The 27,837-nt window shown below is 42.8% G+C and overlaps 1 protein-coding gene across 4 annotated transcripts in view; it reads left to right on the top strand.

Moving 5' to 3' along the window:
• The window catches only part of PIK3C2B (phosphatidylinositol-4-phosphate 3-kinase catalytic subunit type 2 beta), a 106,524-nt gene that overhangs the window by 31,550 nt on the left and 47,137 nt on the right, over positions 1-27,837 (top strand). The window contains exons 1-8 of one of the 4 annotated variants that reach the window (XM_044445621.1): positions 1,923-3,551; positions 6,427-6,528; positions 8,929-9,029; positions 9,827-9,981; positions 12,189-12,309; positions 22,317-22,428; positions 24,406-24,485; positions 25,244-25,307. In XM_044445621.1, the coding sequence (XP_044301556.1) occupies positions 3,480-3,551; positions 6,427-6,528; positions 8,929-9,029; positions 9,827-9,981; positions 12,189-12,309; positions 22,317-22,428; positions 24,406-24,485; positions 25,244-25,307 (807 nt within the window). In that variant the 5' untranslated portion in view covers positions 1,923-3,479. Of the gene's footprint in view, positions 1-341; positions 1,354-1,922; positions 3,552-6,426; positions 6,529-8,928; positions 9,030-9,826; positions 9,982-12,188; positions 12,310-22,316; positions 22,429-24,405; positions 24,486-25,243; positions 25,308-27,837 lie in introns of those variants that run through there. The other 3 variants (XM_044445606.1, XM_044445630.1, XM_044445613.1) reach the window with 3 other exon arrangements.

Here is a 27,837-nt window from a genome sequence, read left to right as displayed (position 1 = left end):
TTCTTCTATGGAAGAATGAACAGAAGGGTTTCTGTACTTTCTATCCTCGATAGAAAACAGCTGCTTTATTCTGGGATAACAGATCTTTCAACACAAAAGTCATGTGAGTACTCTAAGGCAAAGTGCAAAGTAAACGGCAATTGCTTAATGGGTGAATGTGAGCATAACACATTTGTCCTCCTGAGGGAAAGATAAATGCTAAGAGTTCCAGGTTTCACCTGAGGCCTGTTGTTTTGTGTTTTTTTTCTCAAGTGCAGGCCAACCTGCAACTCACACTGAAGCAGAGAGCTGTTAATGAGAGCTGTTTTATTAACACTTTCCTTTGGTCTCTTTGCTTATAGGTAGCTGGTTGCACAGAATGCATTTATTCCTAATCCCTGAAGTGTGAGCATCCAGTAGTTCCTAGTTTCAGTGTTCCTTTTGTGAGAGATGTCTGCAACTCGAGGCAATGGGGAGCACTGGAAGTCCTTGGAGTCTGTGGGGATTAGCCGTAAGGAGCTGGCTCTTGCAGAAGCCCTGCAGATGGAGTATGATGCCCTGTCCCGCCTGAGGCAGGACAAGGAGGAGAGTCAAGCAAAGCAAAATGCAGACCAACCTCTCATTTCCTGGGATGATCCTATTCTGAACTACAGCAAGCCTGCTGTTAAGCATGACTGCCACAATATCAAGGTCATGAGAGGTCTCTCTGGCTCTGACCCCACCCTCAATTACAACGCCCTCTCTGGTCAGGAGGTTACAAGAGCTTTTGGGACCAACCACACTACCTCGTCCAGTCAACTGCCTGAGCCAGACAGCCAGCCTTGGTTGAAGGAACCTCTCTCCAGTGACTACTTGTACATCTTTGACAGCACAGAGGGGGACTTCCTCGCTGAACCCCTCAATAGCACATCCCACCAGAACAGTAGTGGCAGCAGCTCCCCCAAGAAGCTTTCTCCTCCTCCGTTGCCGCCTCGCGTCGCCATCTGGAATGCCTCAGAAGTGAATCAAGCTTCCTTCAAAGGGTCCCAACCCAATGACATCAACATGTTCTCCTCATCCCATGCCAGGACTGATGGGAAATTGCTGGACCGCAGAATCTCAGAGGAGGATCCGTACAGCACAGTGGACTATGATGGAATCAATGATGCTATCACACGGCTCAACCTCAAGTCCACTTATGAAGCTGACCTTTTGAGAGAAGCTACATGGAGCTGGAAGGAAGGCCGAAGTATATTTGAAAAAGAAAGCAGTGGGAAGCCAGTTGCTCGTAGCAAGACTATGCCACCTCAAGTCCCTCCCAGGACCTATGTTGCTAGACCTGGTGGACGGAAGAATGCTGCACTCAATAAGAATCGGAGGATATCGGCAGATCCGGTAAGCCCATTTTTATGTAATGAAAATTATGCAGATATCACGAGCTCAAGTCCATCTGCCAAGGAATGTAAACAAGTATAAAGTAATGCCTATCGGGGCAAAATCTCAGCTTCAAATATAGGCTGATAGGATCTGAGCTAGCACTGACTGAGCGAGAAAGGGATCTTGGAGTTGTGGTGGACAGCTCAATGGAAATGTCCAGGCAGTGCGCACCTTCTGCGAAAAAGGCAAGCTCCATGTTAGGCATCATTAGGAAGAGTATTGAAAATAAAACTGCCAAGTTTGTATTTCCCTTATAAAAATCGTTGTGCAACTGCAGTTGGAATATTGTGTATAGTTCTGGTTGCCACACCTGAAAAAGGACATTACTAAGTTAGAAAAAGCTCAGAGAAGGGCAACTGACATGATGAAGGAGTTGGAGCAACTCCCCTGGCAGAAATAGATATTTGTTTATTCATTCATACATACGTACGTACGTACAGGCTGCCTATAACTGCCAAAAGGCCTTCCTAGGCGACTTACAAGAACTTGGATTGTTTTGCTTAGAAAAAGGGTGAATAAGGAAAGAGATGATTGAGGTGTTTAAAATTATGCATGGTGTGGAGAATGTAGAGTAGAAGAAATTTTTCTCCCTCTCTCCTAACACTTGAATCTGGGGTGCATGCAGGAAGCTGATTGGTGGGAGATCTGGGACACCGAAAAGGAAGTACTTTTTCCCTGCCACAGGAAGTAGTGATGGCCACCAATTTGGATGGCCTTAAAAGGGGAAGAACAAATTCCCATGTGTAACTTCCATTATCAGGGGCAGTATGCCTGCATAAGCGAGTTGCTAAGGAGGTTGGGCAGGAGCAGGTCTTGCAGTCATCCTGCTCGAGGTATCCTGTGGGCAGCTGGTTTGCCGCTGTGTGTAGAGAGTGCTGGATGAGAGGAACCTCTGGTCTGATCAAGCATGGCTTTTCTTGTGTTCCTACGATCCACATAATTTTCTTAAGGTTCTAAACCACCCTTCCAAATTTGGTGCCTTCCAGAAGTTTTGGACTACAGCTTCCATCACATCCTGCTATTGTCTATGCTGACTGGGGTGATGGGAGTTGTAGCCTAAAACATTTGAAGGGTATTGTAATTAGGAAGGCTGTTCTGTTATCTTCAAATAGAAGATTCCATCAAATAAGGAATCTTCTGCCATGCACTCAAATATAGGATTGTCCTTTGTAGAATCTGACACCTGGCCACCCTAAACTTTGAGACAAAAAGCCCTCCTCCCTTTTTTTCTCACCACAATAAAAGAAAACACAACCCTTGTCAAAAAAACAACAGCTAAAAGCCACCTCTTCTGGGAGCAGCCTCTTATTTTGTTTATACCAGAAATCAGCAACCCCAGTAATTCACACTCGCACAACAGGTCTGTTGCAATCATAGCGGCTGTTGGCACAGAACAGAAGAATCACGAGCTCCTTGTCAATAAATAAGGTAATAAATCTTGCCTTCATACAGATTAACATGTTGTTTAAGCCCAGCTGCAGCTACAGCTGTAATGCTGCCTTTGCATGCCAACAAAGCTCCCATCGAAGGAGCATTCGGTGTCTCACTTGCACCTTGCCTGTCCTGAAACTTCCTGCCATACACCAGCTGCCGTGATGACCTGCTGCAGAAAGGAAGGGCTAGTCTGTAGTAGGGCTGTCGTGCTATTTATATGATCCACACAACAGCAGTCCAAAGGCAGCGTGTGCAGTAAAAAGGTTTTCCCAAAAGACATGTGCCCATCCTGGCTGTCAGAGCTCCAGTTTCCCAGAAGCAACAGCTTCTGAAATGTCACACGGCCCACAGAAAACGAACAACCAGCAAGAAAGGAACAGTGTGACAGTCTTGTTTCCTATTAGTATGCGAGGATCAGAAATACTTCCTGCAGTGCATCGTCGCTTTTTCTCCTCAGCTCTTCTAGTAGGAATTCTCCACCCTTTTGCTACATAGCAGGATTCTCAGCAAAAGCGTGGGGACACCAGAACATTCTGGGCTGGACACTGGGGATGGTCTTTACCCACTGATCTGGGGTTGGGACTTGGTCATGGCATAGTTTTTGGATATAAGAGTGGATGACAAATACTTCTGGAATCTAAAGGATATAAATGCAAACAAGTTTTCCAGCATTGCTAAAGTCCCCGGGAGACATGTTGTCAGAAGCTGATGGCAGAAGTTATGTAAGTTACTCTCTGCTTTTTGCTGCATAAGAAACGATTACAGGACAGCATTAGAATGGTGCTTAGTGTCTGCTGTGTTCTGTCCTTTTCCTTTTTTTTCTTTCTTCCCATTCCTCAAACTACTGGGTGGGTTAATTGCTATGACACTGGGATCTTTGTTTGCTTTGAAGGAGTGAATGGAGGCACCCATGTGTTCACTCAGTTTGGCCAGGCTTGCCATTTAGCATGTTTTTATCCACACTTATTCTACTGTGGAATTTGGTGAAAGCAAAATAAAATGTTCTGAGACACAGGCTTTAAGTCAGTCAATCAATCAATCAAGCTGCACTTCATTTTTAAAATGTGCATTATTTCCATTATTATGAACTCTAAGCATGACAACAAATGCTTTAGGTGAGGTTGACACATACCAGGGTGACTGCTTATACACTTCAGAGAGAGGAACTGCATCACCAAACAAGTGGACAAAGAGGGGGCATGGGTTTACATAACATTTGCATATGCTATTTTATATATATAAATGCCAATTTAGAAATAATAATAATAACAACACTAATAATAAAAATACAGTACATTTCACCGTAGTGGGGAAGGCTCAACAAGATGACCTGACTGCTTGCTCAGTCTGCTGCCCGGGTCCAACTTTAGAATCCCCACTTTCCCTTTATCTTTCAGATGCCCCTATTCAAATATGCCACATAAACCTCCACTTCCTCTGCCCTGTATAAATTCAGCGTTACATCCTTGATTAAGTTTTAGATTAAGACCTTGCTATTGGTTTGGATGGCAAATCACTGTCCCTGGCTTTGCTCGGATGCCTTCTTAATTTTTTTCCATGTGAGTTGCCCAAGCGGTAATACTTCGGGTTCCATTCCCTCCCTTTTAGAGTCTTTAGTAAGTTAAAGCTATGAATAAGGAATGAACACATCTTGTTTCTGATGCACATCCATGTAAATGTATGGATTGGATGTATGGATGAACTGTAAGGCATGAGACAGCTCACTCATATTGTAGTTGCTGGAATCTATTTGGAACTCTGTCTTCTTTATGGTATCCCCTGCCCCCTTGGTCCTGGAGTAGCCAAGTACACAGGAGGACAGGGATCCTGCACCTCTCACAGTGGTGCAGTAGAAGGATTTTTGACAGGTATAGTTTGCATGACAAGCACAATGAACCTTAAAAGACCCCTCCAGGCTTTTAGTTTCATGGGAGAAGGAACACAACATTTAAAACAGAGGTGAGCAACTTGTGGCCCTCCAGATATTTTGGTATGCAACTCCTCACAATTGGCTGTGTTGGTTGGGGCTGATGAGCTTTGTAGAAAACATCTGAAGGGCAATAAGTTAGCCCCTCCTGATTTAGAACATAGGAAGCTTCCTTGTTTCAGAACTGTCTGACTGTATTCATACATCATGGTAAATCTTGGTTTAGTGTGACATGCACAAGGCAGAATGCATCTGAGATAGCCTCAGGCTCACGTGGTTCACATTTTCTTTCCTCCTGCCCATCTGGGAAGAGACTTAAGCAGTGTATTCTCTTCACTGTCACTGAAGCTCCATTGGTTGTTAGGAGCAAACCAGACACCATGGCTTAAAACAAACCCTAACAAGCTTGGTTCATAACCCATAGTTTAAAGTTGGCTTATTTTGAAACTGATTAAAATGTGTTAACCATGGTTTACTATGATGCATAAACCAGACCAATTTGTCTGTCTAGCGTAGCACTGTCTATTTTCATTGGGAGTGACATAACAGGTTCATGGAGAGAGGCCTTTCCACCATCTGCCACCTGCTTCTTTTTTAAAAATGAAAATGTCAGGGACTGAACTTGAGACCTTTTGCATACAAAATATATACTTTTCCTCAACCGCTGAGCTATGAGTCTTCCCAATGGTAGTGCTGATCTTTCAGCAATATATAATTGCATTTTGGAGAGGGGTAGTGGGAAAGCTGGGGTTGTACATGGATCTCTATATTTTTGTTTGCAAAATGTTGAAAGATATGCTATTCAGAAAGGTCTTTCTTTTCTAGGGAGTGATTGATGAAGTGCTAGACAATTTGTGGAATTCTGTTTAGCATATTTTTGCAGTATGAATTATTGCTGAACATTTATCTAATCACTGCTTCAATGTTATTTTTGTAATACGTGCCAAAGTGGATATTTTAAGCTGAGAACTGGTGGAGAAAGTGCTGTAGCTAAACTAATATCAGCTAACTTATTAAAAAATGTTGAAATAGGAAAACACTCTTTCTTAAAGCCTTAAATAGATAAACATTCACTTCTGCAGAACAGCAGTTTGTTTAAAAGGAACATGCAGCTGCTGATGCTTTCAAAGAAAAGGACATACTTTAAAAATATGAGGGAGTTTTGGCTGTGGGTCAGTATAGAAATGCAATAAATAAATAAATGTATACTACTTCAAAGTCTACCATGACAAATCTAATAATAGCTAAATATATGACAGGCCAGTCTTTATTTCTAGTAACTTTCATGCCGTGAATTGAATTATTTTGTTATAAAAAGCTTTGGTAATATGTCCCACAAATGTTTATTATATGCTGACTACATTATCCATCAAAAACAGTCCGGGTTCTTCAACAGACAAATCTAATAAATAAATAACATTACTCTATAACCAAGCTTTCTGTCTTCAACGCTTTCTATGCTCTCTTCAGACATGGATTATTCCTACATGCATTATTCTCCCACACTCCCATTTGTTTGGCTAATTTGGACCGAGGCTGCTCCTGTTTGTCAGTTTGATTGCCAGTTTCTTTATCTGTGATTTCTTTATGTACGTTCTCCATAGTCACTGCTCTTTGTTTCTGAATCATTCCATTTAGTCTTAACTACATACATTTATTTGCCTTTATAGTTTGCACCAGTGTGGTCTAAAGAGGCAGAATATCTACAACAACCTTCCCCAAACTGTTGCTATCCAAGTGTGTTGAACTACAACTCCCATCATCCCAAGCCAGTATGGTCATTATTTTGCTGACAGTATTTTCTTCTTGCTTGTTTGATATTAAGAAAAGTAGTCTAAGTAGTCCAAATGATCTATATTTATTTATATTCCTATAATGAACTAATTACAATTGTCAACAAAATAACTGGTCTATCTATACTACAATTAATATAATATCAAAAGGTGGAAAATGCAGCCCATTGTCGAGTGTGTTTGTGTGTGTGTGTGTGTGTGAGAAATAAAAAACCAAACCACATTGAAGAAACAGCTGTTTGTGCTTTCGGTACTTTTATGTCAGAGTGGATGCATGGGAACAGGGCAAAAAGATACTTGATAAAGCATGTTCCTTTTCATGTGGTTAGCATATAACTCCTGCCATTCAGAGTCCGTAGTAGAGTCTGGTTCCGCAATTTTATACAGCTTGTCTATCTCTCTGGAGGCTCATTCAGAGAAGTGATTCATATTTATTTTTTTTAAAGTTTTGTATCCTGCCCTTTTCAGTGTCTTAGGTTGGCAGGAAAATAGTGGAAATATCAAATATATGTAGGGTGGAACTCCTGAACTCACATGCTCAGCTTCCATCAGAATTGCCGTCTTGGTAGAACTCTAGGCAAGGTAGCTGTAGGTGAGGGGTGGGCAAGTTGTAGCCCTCCAGTTGCTTTGGTTACAGTGCCCATCAGGCTTAGCCAGCATAGTCAATGGTGAGGAATGATGGGAGCTGTAGGCAAAGCCTGCGGAAGGTCACAAGTTACCCACTGCTCACCTGTAGGCCATACCAGTTTATAGTATATCTCTGGTATGCAAGATATATCCTGCTTTGTTTAAGGCAGGAATAATAGTAAAGCCATTTGAAGCAGTGAGGAGGTCTTAGGGAAACAGTTCTCTCCATATCCGTGTGTGAAGGATTGAAAGTCAAGTGCTACCCCATTACCCTAAACGTGTTAGCTCCAAAACAATAATCCCAGCTCACTTAACCCACATTTATCACCCCTCCACAAAGCAAAGCTCGTATGGCCATGCTGGACCAAGATGAAAGGAGGACATGTGAAGAAACTGTATCATATCTGCTTCACTATGTGCAGAGCTCTGCCTGGTCAGTCTACATCCTCAGTATCTCTGTCTAGCTGATATCTCTTTGTATCTATGGGACATAGTCTCCGTGGTTTGCACCCAAGGGAGAGAACAGCCTGAGGGAAAGGCACTTCTTCTTACATGGGGGGTCCCAATTGGAGGCTCATTTCTCTCTTAGCTACAGCCCCCACTTGGGTTACATACTTTGCCATGCCTGATGGAGCCGGGAGTGAGGTTACAGCAAGGATGTTGGATCTTTTGAGCTAAAGAGCTGAATTCAAATTTCAGTGAAGCTCTTAGGAGTTGCATCTCAGCGGTGGGTGCTGGTTGAAAGCACTCCAGTTCGTTTTATTTTAAAGTTCTTGTTGCAAGTAAGCAAGCTGAGGCATTTAAGCCTTGTGGGAAACTACCAAACAAACAGCAGGTAGGGAAAGGGGTGTGTGGACAGGGGGAAAGGGACATGACTACCTGCAGGTAGGATGAGTTTGGCCTGCAGGATTGAGATTCAGCACCCCAGGTTACAGTATGGAAGAACAGTGAAAAGAAAAGAAAAAGAAAACTGTTCCAAGAGCAGAGCTTTATTTATACTGGTTGCAACCCAAGTGGATAAATTGGGTTATGGAACTAGATGGCCTAATATTGATGATTTAATTACAGTGTATCTATATTGTTCCACATCCAAACAGATTCTGGAGCAGTGAACAGGATAAGGGTAAAACAAATACAAGAATAAAAACAATGCATTAGAAATATTTAAAAACAAAATAATATTTATAACCATGGCTGGTCAGCAAGAAAAAGCTCTTAGAACAGCATTTTCTTTAGTAGGCATTGAAAACAGCACAGGCAGGGAGTTCCATCAAAATGGGGCTACTGCATTGAAGGTTCTTCTCCCTGGAGGACTCCAGTTGAGCTTTGGGTCTGGGTGGATCCACCAGGAGAATGTCCTCTGCTGACCTCAGTGGCAGGCAGGTTGTTACTAGAGAAGGTGCTCTCTCAGATATCACTGGTCCTACATACTTTAGGGTTTTATACACTGTACTAAAACCTTAAACCTGGCCTGGTAGCAAATCATTATCCTCTTAAGAACCTTTCCTTTTTTTAAAAAAAAGTGCATTTGTCACCTGGTGGTAGTTATTAAGGACTGTTGGGTCCAGGGTGTGTTTTTCCAGGTGTGGTTGTGCTGCTTGCTCCTTGAAGGCAACAGAAACAGCCCCTTCACACAAAGATGAGTTTGCCACACCCTGGCCCCACACTGGTAGACCACCTTGGCAGATGGAATGCATATGGAGCAGCAATTCCTCAATGGTGTTGTCTTCATTCTGATGACTTTGTTTGCAGGCCACTTCTCGACATCATCCTGTAGCCAATGGCTATGAGCTCTTCGAGGTTTCAGAGGAGAAAGATGAAGAGGTTGCTGCCTTCTGCCATATGCTGGATGTGTAAGTACTAGTTTAAGCTAAAAAAGGGCTCATCTTCCAAGGTTTTCTATTGGCTGAATGTGTGTGTGTATGTGAGTGTGCTTAACTGCCATGACCAATTAATTATTGTTGTTGATTAATCCTTGGAAACAGGGGATGAGGAGGGGGAAATCCTCTTTGTCCCTAGAGTTTATGTTATACTGTGTTTAAGCAGTGGCTTCAGTGGAAAGGGTCTAAGCTTGCAATAGATTGGATGAAGATGAATCTATCTAGGATTATAATTCCTGGCATGGCTCTCAGTAAAACAGCAGCAACAGCAGGCAGAGGAAGTATTTCTCCTGGGCTCTGTAAGCAAAAGATTTGAGGAGGTACACTGCAATCTAGTGTATTGCAGAAGCAGCTCAAACCAGCACAGAGTTTTAGTCTGTTAGTGTACCTAAGAATGAACACCATTCTAAAGGGAGACTTCTCTGTCTCTAGGCCTTGTATTTCATTCACATTATTTCTTTCCTTGATAGACATGTCCACAAATAGTTGGAAAATTCAAAGTCCATTTAGATGGGACTCTTGGATACTGTTGAAGGTCCATGACACTTTACAGAAGCTTGACTGACATTAACATCTGAAGGGCACTATATGGGGGGAGAAAACAAGAGGACCACTTATGGGGGGAGAATACAAGAGGACCACTTACAAAGACCTTGATTAAAAAATGCCTCCTTAATTATATATAAAGAAAGGGAAAAGATAAATTACTAGAGGGAACAAGCATAAGATGGCAATGGAAACAAATTGTATTCATCCTGTTTAATCCACAGATTGAGATCTGGCTACAGTACAAAGGATTACTCTCTTACTGGTTATGTCTGGAGCAGTGTCAACCTCAGCCCTGAACACCTTGGCCACGGAATCAGCTTGAAAGTGACTGTGGTTTATGACAGCCTACAGGAGCCTCTCACCTTCACCTGTGACTGTAAGTTGTTGGCTTGCACTGGAAAGCCCCTTCCTCTTGTATAGATACATGTTCCTCTTCATTGTAACGAAACAACGGCTGTCAGTTGTACCTTAGAATACCACTGTAGTCTCTTCTGAAACAGGCAGCCAGGGCCCAACCAGATGCTACTTAATTTGCAAGAATACAATAAATGTGCACGAGTTTAGTTATGTGTAAATGGATTAGGCTTCAATTAGGATTAGGGTAGACTCTTTTTAATTTTGCCTTTGGTATTAAATTTATTCTTTGGTATATTTCACTATCTCTCTTTTAATGTTTATATAAACCTTATGTGATTGATTGACAGTTGTCCATTTAAGCATTGTAAACATTGGCCTTCTCTCGTGTGAACAGTGTCTCATTCATGTACTTCATTTGTTTAATGAAATTCAGATTTGTACAATTAGTTCAGCTTGACTTTGTGCGATATCTGAACAAACCTAATTGAGTTAAAGCAGATTTCTTCTTTTCAGTGTAACTAGGAAGATTAATGAAACAGAGGATTTGCTATTTTCTTTTCATTAATTTCAAAACTGCTTTTTTTCCTTCTCTGCATTCAGTCCAAAGTCTGTATGCAAATGATCAATCCAAAGTCTGTATGCAGAAGAGAAAAGCACTTACATGCAATGTCACAATATGAGCTGAAGCCTTAAGAGCGTAAGAGTTACGCTGAATCAGACTGAAGGTCCAGCATTCTGTTCACACAGAGGCCAAACAGCTGACTTTGGGAAACCCACATGAAGGACATGAGCGCAACACCACCCTCCCACCCATGTTCCCCAGTAATTGGTGTGCATAGGCATGCTACTTCTAATACCAGGGATAGCCTTTAGCCACCAACACTAGTAGATTCTTCTCATCCAGGAATTTGTCTCATCCTCATTTAGAGCTATTTAAATTGGTGACCGCTGCTACATCTTGTGGTAGAGGAGTCCATAGTTTAACAATATAAGTTAACCAGACCTTTCATTAAGGAAGATATATGTTGGTTCCGCTTCATATTACAGATCAAAAAAGTACTTTACCCCTTGATGAATATTAAATGGGAATTCTCATGAACTTTGAGTGACAGTTGTCCATATTAATCAGGTCAACTTCCTAAGATTGATCTGGTCTGTGGTTTCACTTCCATACTTTAGTCAGCTAGAATTATTAACTTTGCTGCAGTTGCTGGGCATTTGTGTCCTGATGGTGGCATGCTGTGCTCTGATTTGTACATATTAATAGTTGGTGGTGGCAGAAGGAAGAATGTGTACCACTATCAGATGGATTGGCCTTGTAGATTTATAGCAAACGTCTGGACTTGATGCCCTTTTCTTCCCATCTTACTCTAGGTATAAAATTTGCCTGACTGTGTAGGTTTTCTGACAAGCCCATCTCTGCAATTAGCAAAGATAGTGTGTTGGTCTTTTTCCAGGGCAACATTTTCAACCTTTTCAAGTCAATCATTGCCCTTCAATCCCACCTTGTAACACAGCAACCATTCCTTGAAGAGCAGTCCTGTGGTCCACAGGCAGCATCCCAGTGGACACAGGCTTGTGTGAGAAACTCCCTCTGAAGCTATAGATAGAACTCTAATCTCAGGAAGATTTTCCCAAGGTTGGAGCCCTCGGTCTGGCTTTGCTCATACATTGCAAAAGTTTCCATCGTAACTCTCTCTTTAAGATGGGAACGCATAGGCAGAGGGGAGCAGGTATTTTTGGTGTATGCCAGTGAACAGGGAGGGGGTGACTGAAAATCTGAGGGATCCTAAGCCCTCCCAGTATCCAGCCCAGCCCATGTCCCTGAGAAATGTTTAGATATGCTCAAGAGTGCCAGTACATGCTCCTTATCCATGGCCAGCAACCATGGCAATAGTATGAAATAATATTTCCATTATTGGAGAAAGAAAACATGGTAAGCCCCATCTCTCTTTGGAAAGAAGGGAGCACTTTTATGCCATTTGAGAGTGTAGGATTCCCTCTTTTCGATTCTTGGCAATATTTTGCCTTGCTGTGGCAGGAGGGATATATAACCTGGATCTGAAACAAAGAAAAAAGCAGTGGAGGAAACATGAATTTTTAGTGATGCCAGAGGAAGTGAGTCTACTGAGTCATTTAGGGCAAGGAAAGGACAATGATGGAGCTTTCCAGAGAATGTTGTCTTAATACTCATCATGCTGTGTCTGGTTTCTCTCTTCCTCATAGGTTCCTCAACAGTAGACTTGCTTATCTATCAGACACTGTGTTATACTCATGATGAATTGCGTGGCATCGATGTGGATGATTTTGTACTCAAACTGTGTGGCCTGGAGGAATTTCTGCAAAAGTGAGTGAGTGGGAAACACTTGTGCAACCCTGGCTCCAACCCTAAATCTACACTTGCAATTCAGAGGGGCTTACTTCTGAGTTTGCATGTTTGAGATTGTGCAGTTCAACAGCTTCCCTAGCTTTTTGCCCCTGTTGGGCATTCTAAGCCACATAGTCTTGTGTGTATTGGAGAAATACAAAGCAAAAGATCCTGCTGTTTGGGAGGATGGTTTACAATAGAGAGCTGTCCAAAGGGCCCTAAATCTTTACCTTTGGTCTGATGTTGATATCTAAGCTATTTCCACATTTCCTTGAGCCCCTTAAAATGTTTGTTTCGCGGACCCTTCTCTGATCTTCCAAATCACTTATCTCCTCACAGAATGATGTGTTAAGCCAGCCTCCTCCATCTGGGTGCCTTCCAGATGTATTAGACTACAATTTCTATCATTCCCAGACATCTAGTAGTCATACTGGCTGAAGATAATCAGTTGTAGATATGCACATTAAGAAGTCTCCGGGTTGGAAAGACTATATGGTAGACTTCCACTCTTCTGCCTCCCACAGCTGCTAAAAACTGCCTTGAAAGGTGCTGTGCACATTTGTTAAGCCAATCAATGAATCAGTGGGTCACTCCCTGCTGTATTTGTCAATATGGCATTAATCACAATTACACAGCTTTCATTCTGAGTACTTCTGTGACATGCATATGCTGTGTATAAAATTTCCATCAGTTTACTCATAGCTTGGCACACAAGGTACATATGTCTTCCAGAGTGTGATGTGAATGAATAAATGGGGTAATTTTAGCACCTACAAGGAGCATGGCTGGGCACATGTGCATTGATTAATTTCTAATTTCTTAAATCACTGAGATCATCTTGCCAAGATAGCCCCTCTGGAGGCCTCCCTTGGCCACAGAAGATATGACTAAAATCCTCTTGACTGCATATTCCTTGAAACTCTGATTTAGTGGAAGAATTCTTTCAAGCGTGAGGATGCTGCCAAGTAAAGCTCCTCAGAGGATAGTGATACTTAATGAATTGACAAATGAGTTCTTATTTCTTAAAAAAGTTTGTCTTCAACTTGTGCTATGAAATTTGAACAACTGGTCATAAATGGAGATATCTGTAAAGATGCACCCTTGAATAGAAGGTGTGGTTGTCTAATGCTTCCATTGTAGCCATCAAACATACATAGTTAGAAAGTGCACCAGGTTGCCCTAAATGGACTGTGTTTGAAAGGGAAGAGTGTTTACTGTCATGATTCTGTTTCCAAGGGCTGTCAAGAGAGCTGACAAATAATGATGGCGTACGGTATGATGTGGCACTAGGATGAGAGCTGCTGTAGGCCCTTTATGTACCCTTCTGCTTCTAGCAAGCCATGGTGTGTTGAAACCATCGGGGTGACTCTCTGTTGCATAGGAGCTTGTGCCATCTTTTCTGGTCTCCTTTTCCTTCTCTGGAACTGTGCCTTTTAGGTGGGTGACATCTTCCCTGGAAAAATAATCATGGTACCAGCTGCTTCCAGGAGAAAAAGTAATAAACCGTGCTCATTGACTGACTATTGACCAACTTACTGGAAGCAGTTAAACTTGACCAGCCCTTCTTGACCATGGAGTGCTGCATTCCCACCAGACAAATTATTCATTGATGTTTGGATACATCGAAAGCAGCTTGTAGTTTTGAAGTTAAGAGTTTGTGGTCCAGTTACAGCGACTGGGAATGCAAACTGGCAACTGCAAACTGATTATTACTGGGACTGGCTTGTTAGGGAATAGGCTTTAAAACCACAGAACCCTCTGCAGAGAACCAGAGAGAGTGAGAGCGAGCGAGCGCTAGATGATGTATATGCACACTGATAACCAAATCAAGTGGAAAAATCTCCCAGGTTGATTTTGGGGTTTACACATGAAAGTTTTAAGTCTTGAGGCTATTTCCTGATCTTCTCTTGCCCTGGCAGTGAGAAGAACTGGCTTCAGCCACAGTCTGACTTTCTTAGCATTAATGAAAGGCGGTAAGTGCGTTATGTGTATGTGTGCCTAAACAGCTCAGAGATCTAAGTATATCCCTTTTGGCACTGCTAGATCTGTTAACACCTTTCAGCATGCACTGTGTGTACAGCAAATCTCTTGTGGCTGCAGTGGACTTGAATGGCTGGCCGCCTGCGGAAAGAACAGAGACAGCCACGGCAGGGGAACATGGGGCAAGAATGTTCGAGACCTGAAGACAGATGATTAGTAGAGGCTGTTACAATATTTCTTACTCGCTTTTTACCATTTAAAAATTATTTTTAAACAGTGCTGTTGTACCATCAACAGAAAGATCTCCATTCCTTTTATGTAACATGCCTTAACTAAAAGCAGAAGCAAGAAAATTGTATCAGATGAGAAAAAGTTGCACTGCCAACCTTAGAACCCACAGGCGCCTCCTGTTTTGTTTCTCCTTCCAAAGGGATCTGGCACAGTATTTATGGAAAGGAAAAAGTTATGGTCTGTATTGTATGGAAGGCAGAGGTTGCAGGGGGACACAAGGAAATTCAAGGCTGTGAAGTCTGCCACGTTGTGATCATCTACTGGCTGTTGGAAGAGGAATGCTGTACTTATTATTTTATTTATTTACAGCCTCTTCATCCTGCCATTCAGCCAGAAATGACTCCTAGGGTAGCTTACAAAGATTAATTCTATGACAGTCCCTGCCCTCGGTTAAAAGGCATGACAGAAAAGGAACAGGGATTGAGAGGGAAGGTTTTGAAAAAGAGCATAACTCAGGCATCCGTTCTTATTTTCAGAGTTCTTTTTAGTGTCCTCCTGGCAGGGAAGGGAAAACAAGGTCCCCACAGTTGTTCTTTCTCTGGTGGATGTAAGAAGTCAGGTTAGTCTCCCATACAATGGGTGCAGCTCCCAGTGGTTTAAGGCTTAATGGGCTGGATTGGGACCATGGACAGCTCAGTTTGATTCCAACTACTATAATGCCTCCTTGGCCTTACCATACTCCCGGCCTGTCCATACTCATGCTTTCATGTTTCTTCTCAGTCTCCTGCATTGCTCGGTCCCTGAACCATTCTCCTGGGTCCTGTCCTGGCTTGAGGTTGCTCCTGTAGGCCCAGGTAGCCAAAGCTACTGAGATGCAGCTGTGATAAAATTTGAGCAATGGAACCCTCTCCTAATCCATGTCAAAACAGCTTCTTTTGCACCTTAAATATCAAGTTAAAGGCAGAATATCAACTATGCAAGTTCCGCAAAGGCAATGAAGGCAGTCCTTCTAAGTTAACTCTCACAGCTGTGACCTCTTCAAAGACCTGAAAGACTGAGATTTTCTGCAAAGTTTAGTGCAAGGGAAATAAGGCCTAAGCCATAGGTTTGTAGTGCTTGGGAACAAGACAAGTTTTGTTGGTGTGTGGAGAGCAGGGTCCTGGGCAGGTGCAGTTTTGCAGCCAAGCCCCCATCCTCAGTTACCATTGTTCAGTCCAGAGCAGAATGAAATGTGTTCTGAAAACTCCAGTGTACACCTCCCAAAGGTAGTGAGCTGACTGGTTCTGCTAGGATGTGGGGCACACAGCTACAGCCTGGTGTGGCCAACGTAACACTTTCCTTTCCTGTGGTGCTCTTAGGGTGCATGAAATACGACTCGTGAAAGCCGCTCATGCACTGTGTTTGGCATGCAGGTGACTGAAATGAGATGAACTGCCCCTTCTCTGCCCTGTTGTGTACCTGCCTCCCTGGCAAAACAGCAAGCGCTGTACAAAGGAAACAACAGTGCTTGCTACTCACTAACCCACAAATGGAAATCTTTCTAATGAGCTCACATGCAGACACACTACTCTAGCTAAACTATACTCTCAAAAGACCTTTAGAGGGAATTTTTTATTTTACCCTGCCAGTAGCACTTCTTCCCAGGACCCTTCCCCAGGCAAGCATGTCAACTTCCTTTCTGAAGCTCCTGGCTATGGTCTTGTCAGGGAACAGAGACCAGGTATAAAGTGCATGTGGAGCGAGGGACAAACAGGGCTGGCAACAGCAAGACGCATCCCAGGCAGCTGCCAAAGGGCCCTTGGGGCCTCTTTTCCAGTCCTCTGCTTGGCAGTTGTTGGCAGTGCCCCTTAGCAATCATGTACTGTGGCAGCCAGTCGGCAATCACTGGAGGAGTCCGGCTGTCATCTTCATCTGGCCTTGGCTAACTCTTCTCTCCTGCACTGGGGCACAAGTAAATAGAAGGAGGAAGAGAACCATCCAGAATCATGGGAGCAGAAGGGAGAGACCCACACTAGAATAAGGCAACTCTTAGGGCAGCCTTTCTCGACCTGGATGTTTTAGCAATGACTCCCAGTATTCCAGCCCATTGGCTATACTGGCTGGGGCCGATATGACTTGGAGTCCAAAATATAGCAAGGAGATGGACTCTGGCCTTCTGGCCCCTTCCAACTCTACTGTTCTATGATTCTGTATCTGAAGGGTGCCAGGTTGGAAATGGTTGCTCTAGGGCAGGGGCCAAACTCCATTTTTGGGAAGTTTCCAGGGTTGGATTCCAGTCATAGGCAGAGCTGGAAGCAAAAGCAGGAGAGACCAAAGGCAAATGCAGCAGGGCTCAGAAAACCCCAAACAACAGCCTGCTTTACCTTAATGCTGCTACTGCCAGCACCTAAGCATTAGGTGTGGCATGCCAGCTTCACAGAATGGAAAGGAAATGGGGGAAAGCACCCAACAATTAGTGGTTGTGCAAGAACGGGCAGGAGAAGCAGGCCTTCTGCTCCCTTGCTCTAAAGCAGCCTTCCCCAACCTTGTGCCTTCCAGACATGTTTGGACTGCAACACCCAGAATTCCCAGTCAAGATTCCCAGTCAATGACCCTGCTGGAGCTGCAGTCCAAATGCCTCTGAAGGCCACCAGGATTGGGAAGACTGCTCTGAAGAGTCTCATGCTATGTCTACACACTGAAACCAAAAATCTACCACAGAAAGAAAAACAGCACATGCGGTCCACATTCTGTCAGTCTTAGTACAAAGGACCATATTATCTTACTGTTCTAGCACAGAACAGTGGTAAAAGAACAGAGCTGCTGCCAGCTCACAAATGCAATATTTGATCTAGAAAGACCGTGTAACCTGCCCCGTGGTTGCATAGAGAGATAGGGCAGAAACGCAGGCTGTGTCTGCTCCAATCATGCTCTGGGCTGCTGATCCCTCCTGCAAGCAGCTTCCTCCAGAAAAAGACTTCAGGGCAATTTGGGCTTGATGCATTGCAACAGTTTTGCAGTTTCTCTTGCTGACTCAGCAGCCAGATAGCAAATTGCTTTATCTTCAAACTGCGGGTGCTTCAGCATGCACCATTTTTGAATGTGCTAAGAAACAAAAGGGAAAGTATCCTCTTGTCGTTCGAGTTTTTAAACATGAGTATGCGTGAACGGTGGAAACTGTAACATCATTTTATATATTTCAAAATAACTATTGGAATCTGGGATGCTGGAGGTGGGGTAAGGAAACTTGTTCGTATGACCAAATCATAAACTGTGCATAATAATAACTTGCCTGTGGGGATTTTATTCTGAGCAACAGAATGTTTTTGAGCAGTTTAAAAATTCAGTTTCAGCTCAGGATAATTTTTGAAGCACTGGAGAACACACATTGTAGTATTTGTATTTGCATTTCTTTTTCCGGAGGGTAGCCTTGTTAGTATAATGTGTCAGAATCAACAGATCTAGGGACACCAGATGAACACATTTATTTTGTCATCTTGTTAGTTTCGGATGTGCCAAAACACTCTTGGTTATATTCCCTTACCAGTTTAAAACAAATGAATTTTTTAGTGAATGATACATGAAGATCAGATGATCAAATATCCATATGGAGAACATTTTACTTCCACAAATACATTTAATTGCTGTCATTTAAAATCTTATAATGATGCTGAAATCCCAATAAACATGAGGGTATGAGACCTGCAGCACCCGCCAGGGCCTTAGTCCTAGCTGCGAATACCCAGCTGCAAATCTAGCATGGATTTTCATCTCTCTTTCATGCTTCGGGAAGAAATTGGGCTTTATCTAACACCAGTTTGTCTAAACGTTTATTAATTGCTTATCTCCTGCCAACTTAAAACTCAATCTTAAAAAAATCTAGCCTTGGCAGGGGGGAGAATGTCTTCATGAGTTGCCATTCAGCACTCTGCGCAGTCCAGCAGGGATGCTAGAGGGATGCAGTTTTCCGAATCCCACAAGGGCTACTCAAGCAGCATTCTGCTCAGCCAGTTAATTTTGAAAATAAAAATTAAGCTCCTGAGCTTACTTCAGTTTGATAGTCTGTACATTGGTTTCCAAATATTTCTCTGTCTCTGCCCTTAGCTAAGCTCTTTATGTGCATGATCAAAGGGTGTGTGTGTGTGTGTTTTCAAATGCAATTATCCTGCACTATTCTTTTAACAAGTGCCCTTCCATAGAGGAAAGCTAATAGTCTTAATTTTCATGTGCCAGCATTCCAGTGATATATATTGGATATTGACATTGCTTGCATTTCTTAAACTATCTACTCCCCGGTGCTGGTACACATCAAATATTGAACAAAATCTGGAAATACAATTGTAAGTCAAGAGAGGTCAAACAAAGTCTGCTATCCAGTAATTATTCCTGGTCCTGCATGCCCTGACTTGAACGAGAGCAGGCTGGAATGTCCAGTGGGGGAGTGAACTGTGGAAAGAAGAAGGTAATTCTTTTCATAGTTTTTCAAAATGCTAAACCCAATCACTCAATTCAGGTTATAGTCTTGGAAACAGAACAAACAAAAATCTAACATGCCAGGCATGCCTCTATTATAGAGGACAAACAGGGCATGGAGCAGGATAACTGCAAGACTGTCTCCTTCCATATGAAGCTTCCATAGTTTAAGATCTTTGTATAACCTTCTGCATGTTTTACTGCCAAAAGGGATTAGACTGAAGGGAACATAGGGCAGCTTTCTCTGTGGCAACCATGGGCATTGCTAAGACTTACAAGATTCAGGGCCCAGCCCATAGGAAACAGATATAAATAAAATCTGCAAAACTTAATTTACATCTATATACTTAGTAGGATTTGTTTCAATGTCGTAGGATGCAAAGCGAGCCAATTTTTCATCCAAATACCTCAAATAAAATTATTTTTTTCAGTTGGTTTGCACTCTGCTCAAGCACACTATGAACCAATGAAGAAAAGTTGTTTTCTGCCCATAATTATGCAGGGGAAGATTTGCATAGCAGGGTTGCTGTTTGCACCAAGGGGGAACAGGAGAGTTAACCCTTCACTCCCCAAGTACAATCCTCTTAAAATTGCTCTCTTTCAGGGCAAGCTAAGAAAAATGTATTCTGTTATCAAACCAGTGGATTCTCAGGGCTTTGTGGGAAAGATAATGTGCCCTGGGAGACAGATGTAGGGATGGGGTTGTTAGCAATGCCCTGGAAGCCCTTTACAGGTAGAACTCTCTCCCAGAGGACATTAGGATAGCCCCTTCTTTGTCCAGTTTTAGACAAAGTTATGAGGAAGCTAATATTTTACATGTATTAGCTTCACACTCTGAGTTAAGATTCTTTCTTCTTTCTAGAACTGTGATTCTACAGCTTTCAGATTGTTTCTAAAATTTTAATTGTAAGTTGTCTAAGGGGTCTGAAAGGTGACTCATAAGTTTATAAATGAATAATAAACACATTTTGAATTACTCAACTGAGATGGCTGTAGCAGCTTGTTTTCTTAATGGAACAGGTAAATATTTTTTGAAGCCCCAGATATGGAGATGTGCCAGAAGTAATCTGATGGGGTGAAAACTAGATTGGAAAACGGTCTGGTTCTAGTTGTTTAGATAGAAACCACAGTCTAGAACCAAGGAATCTTTTTTTACAGCAGATCAGGCTACCTGCCCATCTAGATAATTATTGTCTACTCTGACAGGCAGCAGCAATCCAGTGACTCACACCTTTTATATCACTTGCTTCTTTCTCATGCTCCCCCACCTCCCACTTCTAGCTGGAGATCCTGGGGACTGAATGTGAGATCTTTTGCATGTAAAGCGTGTGCTCAGCCACTGATCTGTAGTGCATCCCAAAGGTTCATCCCCTTGCCCTTCTGTTAATTCTATCACATCCTTCTCAATTCCTGGGGCAGTTCAGGGAGGATCTGGAGAGTGCACTCCATATTTGCTCAGCAATTCCAATATGCCTTCTCCACCTTTCCTCTAGAATGGCAGCATGGTTGTGGGAGCTGGGAAGGGGAGAGATTTGTAGTGGAACAAGCAGCTGACAGCGAGCAAAGGAGGTGGCCCTGGCATTATAGAGAAATCCCAGTAGTCCTATGAAGAACCCTGCTGGATGAGACCAAAGGCCTATCTAGTCCAGCAATCTGCTTGCATCGTGGCCAATCCGATGTTGATGGGAAGCCCAAGTGGAAGAGCGTAGCTGCATCCCTCCTTTGATGTCCCAACAAAACACCTCTGAAAATGGAGGTAATACATGGGAATCGTGGCCAGTCTGGAATGCTGCACTTATTCCTGTCCATCTGACAGTGCTGTATTTGAAGGGCTGCCAGAGGCTGGGCTTGGTTTAAACATGTCTGCTGGAAGTGTTGTTCAGTCAAGGTCCGGTGTAATGATGAAGAACTGTAGCCCAGCAACAGCTACTACCAGCATGGCACACTGAACATCCAGGCACACAGGTCACTTGGTCACAGGTTCCCACACTGTGGTGCAAACAGCTGCATTTCTAAATTTGCATGTCTAAAGATGAATCGCCTGATGTTACTTCTATGCAAACAGGCACAGTCTTTTGATGTCTTTTTTGATGATGCTGTTCTCTTTGGCCTTCCATAAGTGACCACACTATTTGTTCCTTAGATTTTAGTTGAACTGACTTCTAGCTTGGCCTTCCCCTCCCCAGTGCATAGAACTGTGAACACTGGTAATATCAAAATGTAGTCAAATGCCTTTTAAAACAATAAAGCTTGTTATCAGAATGAAAGTGACACCAGTTTGCAGAATGCCATTACAAGCCAACCCACATAAAAAGACCTTGCAGCCCTTCCTGAAAATAAATGCAAAGCCTTCCCATTGAAACTGAGCTATGGCACTCCAGCCCTCCTCTCCCCCTTTTTTGTAATCTCCCTTTTCCAGCCTTTGAGGTTTTGTTTTACTCTACTTTTCTTTCTTCCTTTAAAAAACAGAGCACCCTCCCACTTCCCTCTCTCCTGCCTCTGAAAATGATTTTCTTGTGAATTGGCAGCTGTGCTGGTTGAGGCCAGGATGTAGGCTTGACACAGATAAGAACAGATCTTTCCTCTTGGATGGGCGGATGGGCAGGTGAAAGGGCCGGCCTTCCCTTTCACCTGCCCTTCACCCTAGCACTGCTCTTTCCATTGGCACGTCTCCTCATGATCACGGACAGCTTTTGGCTCCAGGGCTTTACAATCTGGGTTTGCGTTTCTAGTGGATGTATGTGGGTTTTAATAGGCTGTTATGAGAGATTATACATTACAAAGAGGTTGCAGTGCGGTTAGGAACAGTGAGGAAGCCATGCCATGGTTTGGCTAATCTACTTCCCAAAGGTGTTTCAGTTCAATATCATGTTTTTAAATGGCTGCTCAAATTTAGAATGTATTTATTGTAAATCAACACGTAGAAAAAAACAGTTTAAAACCGTTTTTCTTCCATCCTTTTATTTTTACCCACCTGTTGGTTATCTGGTGTGCTTTTCATTCTTTGGCATTTTTGAAGTTTGCAAAGCATTCATTGTAAAGTTCTTGAGTGATTACCTTTTTTACATTGCACAGGGAAGCAGATGTTATCAAATCTGCAAACAGCCATTTCTCAGAGAGAAAAACTAAAGGATATTAACATTACATGGTTAGCTCAAGGTCTCCATGCTGAAGCAGTTGCAGAATCTAAATTCCTGTTCTATGCTAAATGTAAGAATCTCCTTTTGAGCAGTGATTTTACAGATCCTTCCTGCCTGGATTAGCTTCAATATAACACATGATAGAAGCCTTTCAGTTATACTTTTTTGTTTGTATCCTTCCAGCAAACACCCACTGGGAAGTCATGAATACATCCAGCACTGCAGGAAGTTTGATATCGACATCCGGCTGCAGCTGATGGAGCGGAAAGCTGTGCGCAGCAATTTGGCTAGAACGGTAAATACCTACTTGCCAGTGAACACCAAAGCACATGCAGACAGAGGCAGTGCCTTCTAGATGGGTGAAATTTCTGCTATTGCTAATGCACAAGGAGCATGTTTCATCCATCCAAGGTTGCTGATATGATGGCAACTCCCATCACCCACAGCCTATTGGATGAAGAAGATAAGCATTGCCATCCAAGAAATTTGGAGGGCGATGAGTTAGGAAAGTAAGGCAGTTGTTGGCGCATGGGTGAGAAGAAAATCCTTGCACATGGGAGCTGTGCTCCAGTGTTGATCATGTTATGCTTGTCTTATTAAGAGGAGATGATCGCACCTTGCCAATGCTAGTTCCTTGTTTTATCCGCATTGGGATTTGGTGTTTGCATTCCGCACTGGCCACAGAGCAACATTTGTACCTGCTGTTCCCAACAATGCTGTCTGGTTTAGGGCTGCCCCAGAGAGTATTTTTATTTTATTTTTTTCTTTCTTAATGGAAAATGGTAGAGGTGGCAATACTTCACATATAGCCTGAGAGCAAATCTGACACCAAAGAATTCTATTGGCTATAGTGATATATGGAAAGGAACAAAGGGGGAAAAAATCTTGGGATGGGTGGGGGTAAGCAATATTTGCTGCCTGATCTACAGTTGAAAATAATTCCTCTTTTGGACAGGCAGATTTATTCCTGTACCTGGCTGAAGTAAAAATATTGGTTTGCACTGCAACAGCTACGGAGGCACTATGTGTAAGGCAAGCCAGACCCTGTTTGATTATATGCACACAGGGAAATTCTGTTGCTGCTGCTCCCAGGCCTGGTCCATATAGACACTGCCCCTTATACCTCCTCACTCTGAAAACACCTGTTGGGAAGCACTTCTGCACTGCTGGCTCCTAGTGCAAATGAGTGGAGCCCTGTCCTTTATGCCTCTGCACTTGCGTTGAATAGGAGATCCAGCATCTTACTGTTTCCATACAGCAGAGCTTAGAATTGTCAGTTCTGGGGTGTATGTGGCAGGGATTTGTGAAAGGAACACAAGTGCCAGGGAAGATGGAGATGGATGGCGGTCTTGGTGAGATGTGCTAGGACAAGAGCCAAGGACAAAGATGGGTGCAAGCACAGGTCTGATACTGGCGAGGTGAGGCTAGACCAGAGGCAAGGATGAAATCAAGGATACGTGAGGGTCAGTTACCATTCTTATGTGACAGGTTAAAAGACAGAGAGGAACAGGCAAGCATCAGATAACTGGCAAGACAAAGCACGACCGGAAGTGCAGGCAGAGGCGTGAACTGAGAAGGGTCAGATACAAGGCAAAGCATGGCAGGACCAGTAGTAAAGGGAAAGCAACAAACAAGCATCAGATACCAGCATGGAGAGACTAGAGGCAAAGCCAGGAACAAGTGAATGTCTGATATCCAGTCAGGAACTAGCAAGGGTCAGATACCTAACGAAAGCAAAGCCAAAACCAGGAACAAGCCAAGATCATATTGGAACAAAGCATGGCAGAAGCAGAGCGAAGGCAAGGTCAGGACCAGAGAAGAATCAGATACTTGGCAAAGGTAGAACCAGCAGCAAGGCAAGAAGTACTGAAGGCAGACGACAGTTCAGGAACACAAAGTTACCACCACAATGACTCACTAAGTAGGACTGCTTCACCTTTATAGCACTTCTTGTAAATTTAAGCTGGCTCCCATGATTTCCAAGCATTTACAGCCCTCAAACTAGTCCTGCAAGTACTTGCAAAGTGACTCAAGCTGCCTTGCCTGTCAAGGCACCAAGAAGAGCCAAGAGCCATTCTGCTCTGCAAATCCTGAGAATATGATCTTCTTGGCATCTTAAGACATCTGGTCCTGTGGTTGGCTCAGCTTGCCTACTCCAGAGTTCCAAGTCTGATTTTCTAGTGTGGATCCTGCTAGCTTGGCACCAGCCTGCCTCATCAGGCCTTACAGGAATAGATTGGATATATTTGAGAAACTGTTTTCCCATATGCAGGTGAATGATGATCAGAGTTCTTCAACACTCAACCACTATATTCACCTCCAGGAGAGGCCGATTAAACAGACCATCACCAGGTAAAGATGAATACCCAGGGAAGGAGGAGAACATATGTACTGCTTCCTTGGAATATGCAAGTTAGTACCAAATAAAGAAAAACTTAAATGGATGCAGCACTGGAGTTCTTGATTTAGACCAGCCGAATACCACTTGGGCCTTTTGAGGAAGGATTGTAGGTCAGTAGAGAAATACAGAATGCAAACACTCCTAGGTTCAACCCTTGGGATCTCTAATTAGAACTCAGATGAATCCCATCTGGGACCCTGAGGGGCCACTAAGGTTAGACCAGAAGTGTTGAACCTTAGGTCCATAGGCCAAATCTGGCCTGCCTTGGGTTCCCGTCTGGCCCTCTGGGATTCCCTAGGCCCCACAATCTTGTCCCCCCAATCAATCTTTTGGTGTTTTCCTGGCGTTTATATGTCCTTTCCCCTCGCTCCCATTGCAGAAGGTTGATTTGCCTTCTACTAAGACTTAGTTGCAAGCAGTGAGAGCTTTAAGCTAAAATATGCTGATACTTTGGATGCACCCAGTCTGCCTTCAGCCCTTGCCACCAATGGAATGTGGCCCTTGAGAACTTTCTTCAGATGGCATTTGGCCCTCAGGCTAAATGAGGTTCAACAATGCTTGGGTGGACAATTCAGAGCTAGATGGACAAATGGTCCTGGACTGTCTGGTAATCTTAGCAAAATCAGATCCTCCATATGCTGCCAGTAGAACCTCTCATTTTCACTTTTGCTGCTCAGCTTGTTTGTATTGCTATTGTTTCTCCCAATAGGCAAGCGCTGAGCCTTCTGTTTGATACTTTCCACAATGAGGTTGATGCATTCCTTGCAGCTGAGGTGAGAAGAATGTTGGGATTAATGCTGTGGTGGTTGGAACAGGACGGTAAAACATGGTATCTGGGGTTGGCAAAGCCAACAACTGGTTTAGTGGGGCCTTATTGCCACTCTTGTGGGAAGGAGCTCAGCACTACTGCTATTAGGGCATTGTGGGATAATTAAAATGGCAGGTGGCTCATTTAGTGGACAGACTGGCATTTTCGCTGCTATTGCACTTGCCTTTCTCAGGGTAAGGGGAGTGGGGCAGATTCACTTCCAGCCAAGACATGGGCTTCATGGGACCTGGCTGCTACAGCTGCTATCACCAAAGAACACAGCATAGAGGATGAGTACTGATGGTCCTACCAAACCTGGTTTCAGACTTACCTAAAGGAATACTCTTTAATGTATCTAAAACAAGGCACAGAACTTCTGTGTGTGGTATGCAGGGTTGGGGGAATGCATGAGCATCTTTTATGTTGGTGAATATTAATAAATGTAAATATTACACCTTTGCCATCCTTAGGATATGAAATAACTTCCACCCTAAAGATATTGTGATGGGAAACCTGGTAACCCTACACTATTTTTCCAAATCACCGATTTTTTCATCATAAACTGTTTTGTTCACATATCTTGAATCATTTCTTTACATTCTCTGGACCACAACTTCTACTTTCTGCTATAGCTTTATTCAAATTGTCTGCATTAGTAGTTGCAAGATAAGAGGCTTTGGGTTTCACAGTCGCTTTGCCTGTACTGTCTGTGGTATAAGCTTCCATAGTAGATGGCAATACAAAACCTCAGGTGCTTCCTTGTGCTTCACAGGTGCTTCTGAAGAGGCTGAAAATAATGTCGCTACATTGTGTAATCCTGCTAGGTAAAGCAGGGGTGCAAAACTTCCGCCTGGGGCTAAATCCATGACTGCCAGTCATTGGGTGCTGGCCTGGTCTTTGCACCGTTTTTTCCCCATTCAAAAAATGAGGGAAATGCTTCTCTTAAAGCTTAGGCTGTAAGAGAATAAGAGCTTTAAACTAAACATTATGCTGTTATTTTCATTAATTTGGCCTTGTTCCTTTTGCCTTTGATCCCAGTCATGAATGGAATGTACCCCCAGGAGCTTCTCCAAAATGGAATCTGATCTGAATATGACAATATAGGTTAGGGTACAAATATGTTACAGCCATTTATTTTTATTTTTATTATTTTTTTGCTACAGTTCCATTCAGGCCCTTTCCTTATCCCATTGCTTGTGTATGGTTTTATTACCTGCTTCAAACTCATGGGAGGTTTTATTTTTCTAATGCAGATTCACTGGGGCCAGACCTGCCCATAAAATAAATTACTTGAATCTTGTTTGTCACAACGCACCTGACAGTTAACTCATTTTTGCTTGCTTCTCCACTTCCTCATTCCAGTCTCGAATCCCTCTTGGGACTCATTTTTACCAACATAAGGCAAGGACTGCCAGACCCAAGTGTGTTTGGGAATGAAGCCAGGAGGCCGAACTATGGAACAACATGAGCTATCAGTCAGAGCAGAAATGAACTGGGTGCAGTGAAGTGATTCACAAGTTCTGTTCTTGGCATTTTCATCAGCTTTTGATAGCAAGTTCCTACGCAGCATATCCACTCTTTGTTTCAGTTTCCCTTTCCTTGTGATAAATACAATAAAAACATGTTTTTTTTTAATTATTTTTGCCTGCCTTCATAAGACCTCTTAGAAGGTTAAGTTCCTGGTGCTTGGAAAGGGCATTAGGATTCATGCAGGGAAAGAACTCCTTTTTTCATTTAGAAACTTCTAAATTATTTAGCTCTCAATACAGAGATTAGAAAGTGTGATTAAGATATTATAAGTAAAGAAACAAGAGTTGGTGAGACCTAAGTAGGAGACTTTTATAGCCTGCTTAAATGAATACATTTGAAATTAATTTATCTGGCTAGTACTGAGAGTAAACCTTTATATTTCCATCGGGAACAGAATTATGTTCTACTTGAATGACCTGAACCCCAGCTGGCAGTATAGGAATAATACGTATTCAAACCTCCCTTGTTTTCTCATTTATGAGGTTAGAATTGCCTTTGATCCTCTCTGTTTTTGTGAGAACCCCTGAATGATGTAACCCTATGAACAATTTCCTGGGTGTAGTTGCATTGCACTCAATAGGTCTCAGCTCTGTAGAGTCAAAATGCCTTTATGGTAGTGTAACGATTGACAAAGATATTATGTCAAAAGTTTTCATGAGCTAAAATCACATCCACAAATGCACAGAATATCATTTTGAATTGGCAGATACATGTACACATGAATGTAGGGAAAGGGAGGAAAAAACTTAGCAACAAAGTCAGAAGGGGAATGAAATGAATGAAATCCAGGCTGCGATAATCATGTTAACACTTAAGTTGTTGGGAATTCTGATGCTTGCTAAATTGGAAGAGGAGGCACGAAACTGATTTTAGCAAGAACTAACTTAATATTCACATGAGAAAACCACCTCAAGGTCAAGCACCATTCTTATAGAACGAGGAGTGTGTGTGTGTGTGTGTGTGTG

Source organism: Varanus komodoensis, unplaced genomic scaffold, assembly GCF_004798865.1.
Source record: "Varanus komodoensis strain SLA01 unplaced genomic scaffold, ASM479886v1 scaffold1, whole genome shotgun sequence".
Taxonomy (NCBI): Eukaryota; Metazoa; Chordata; class Lepidosauria; order Squamata; family Varanidae; genus Varanus; species Varanus komodoensis.
The sequence above is the reverse complement of the archived record's forward strand: the minus strand, read 5'-3'. Positions and strand labels throughout refer to the sequence as shown.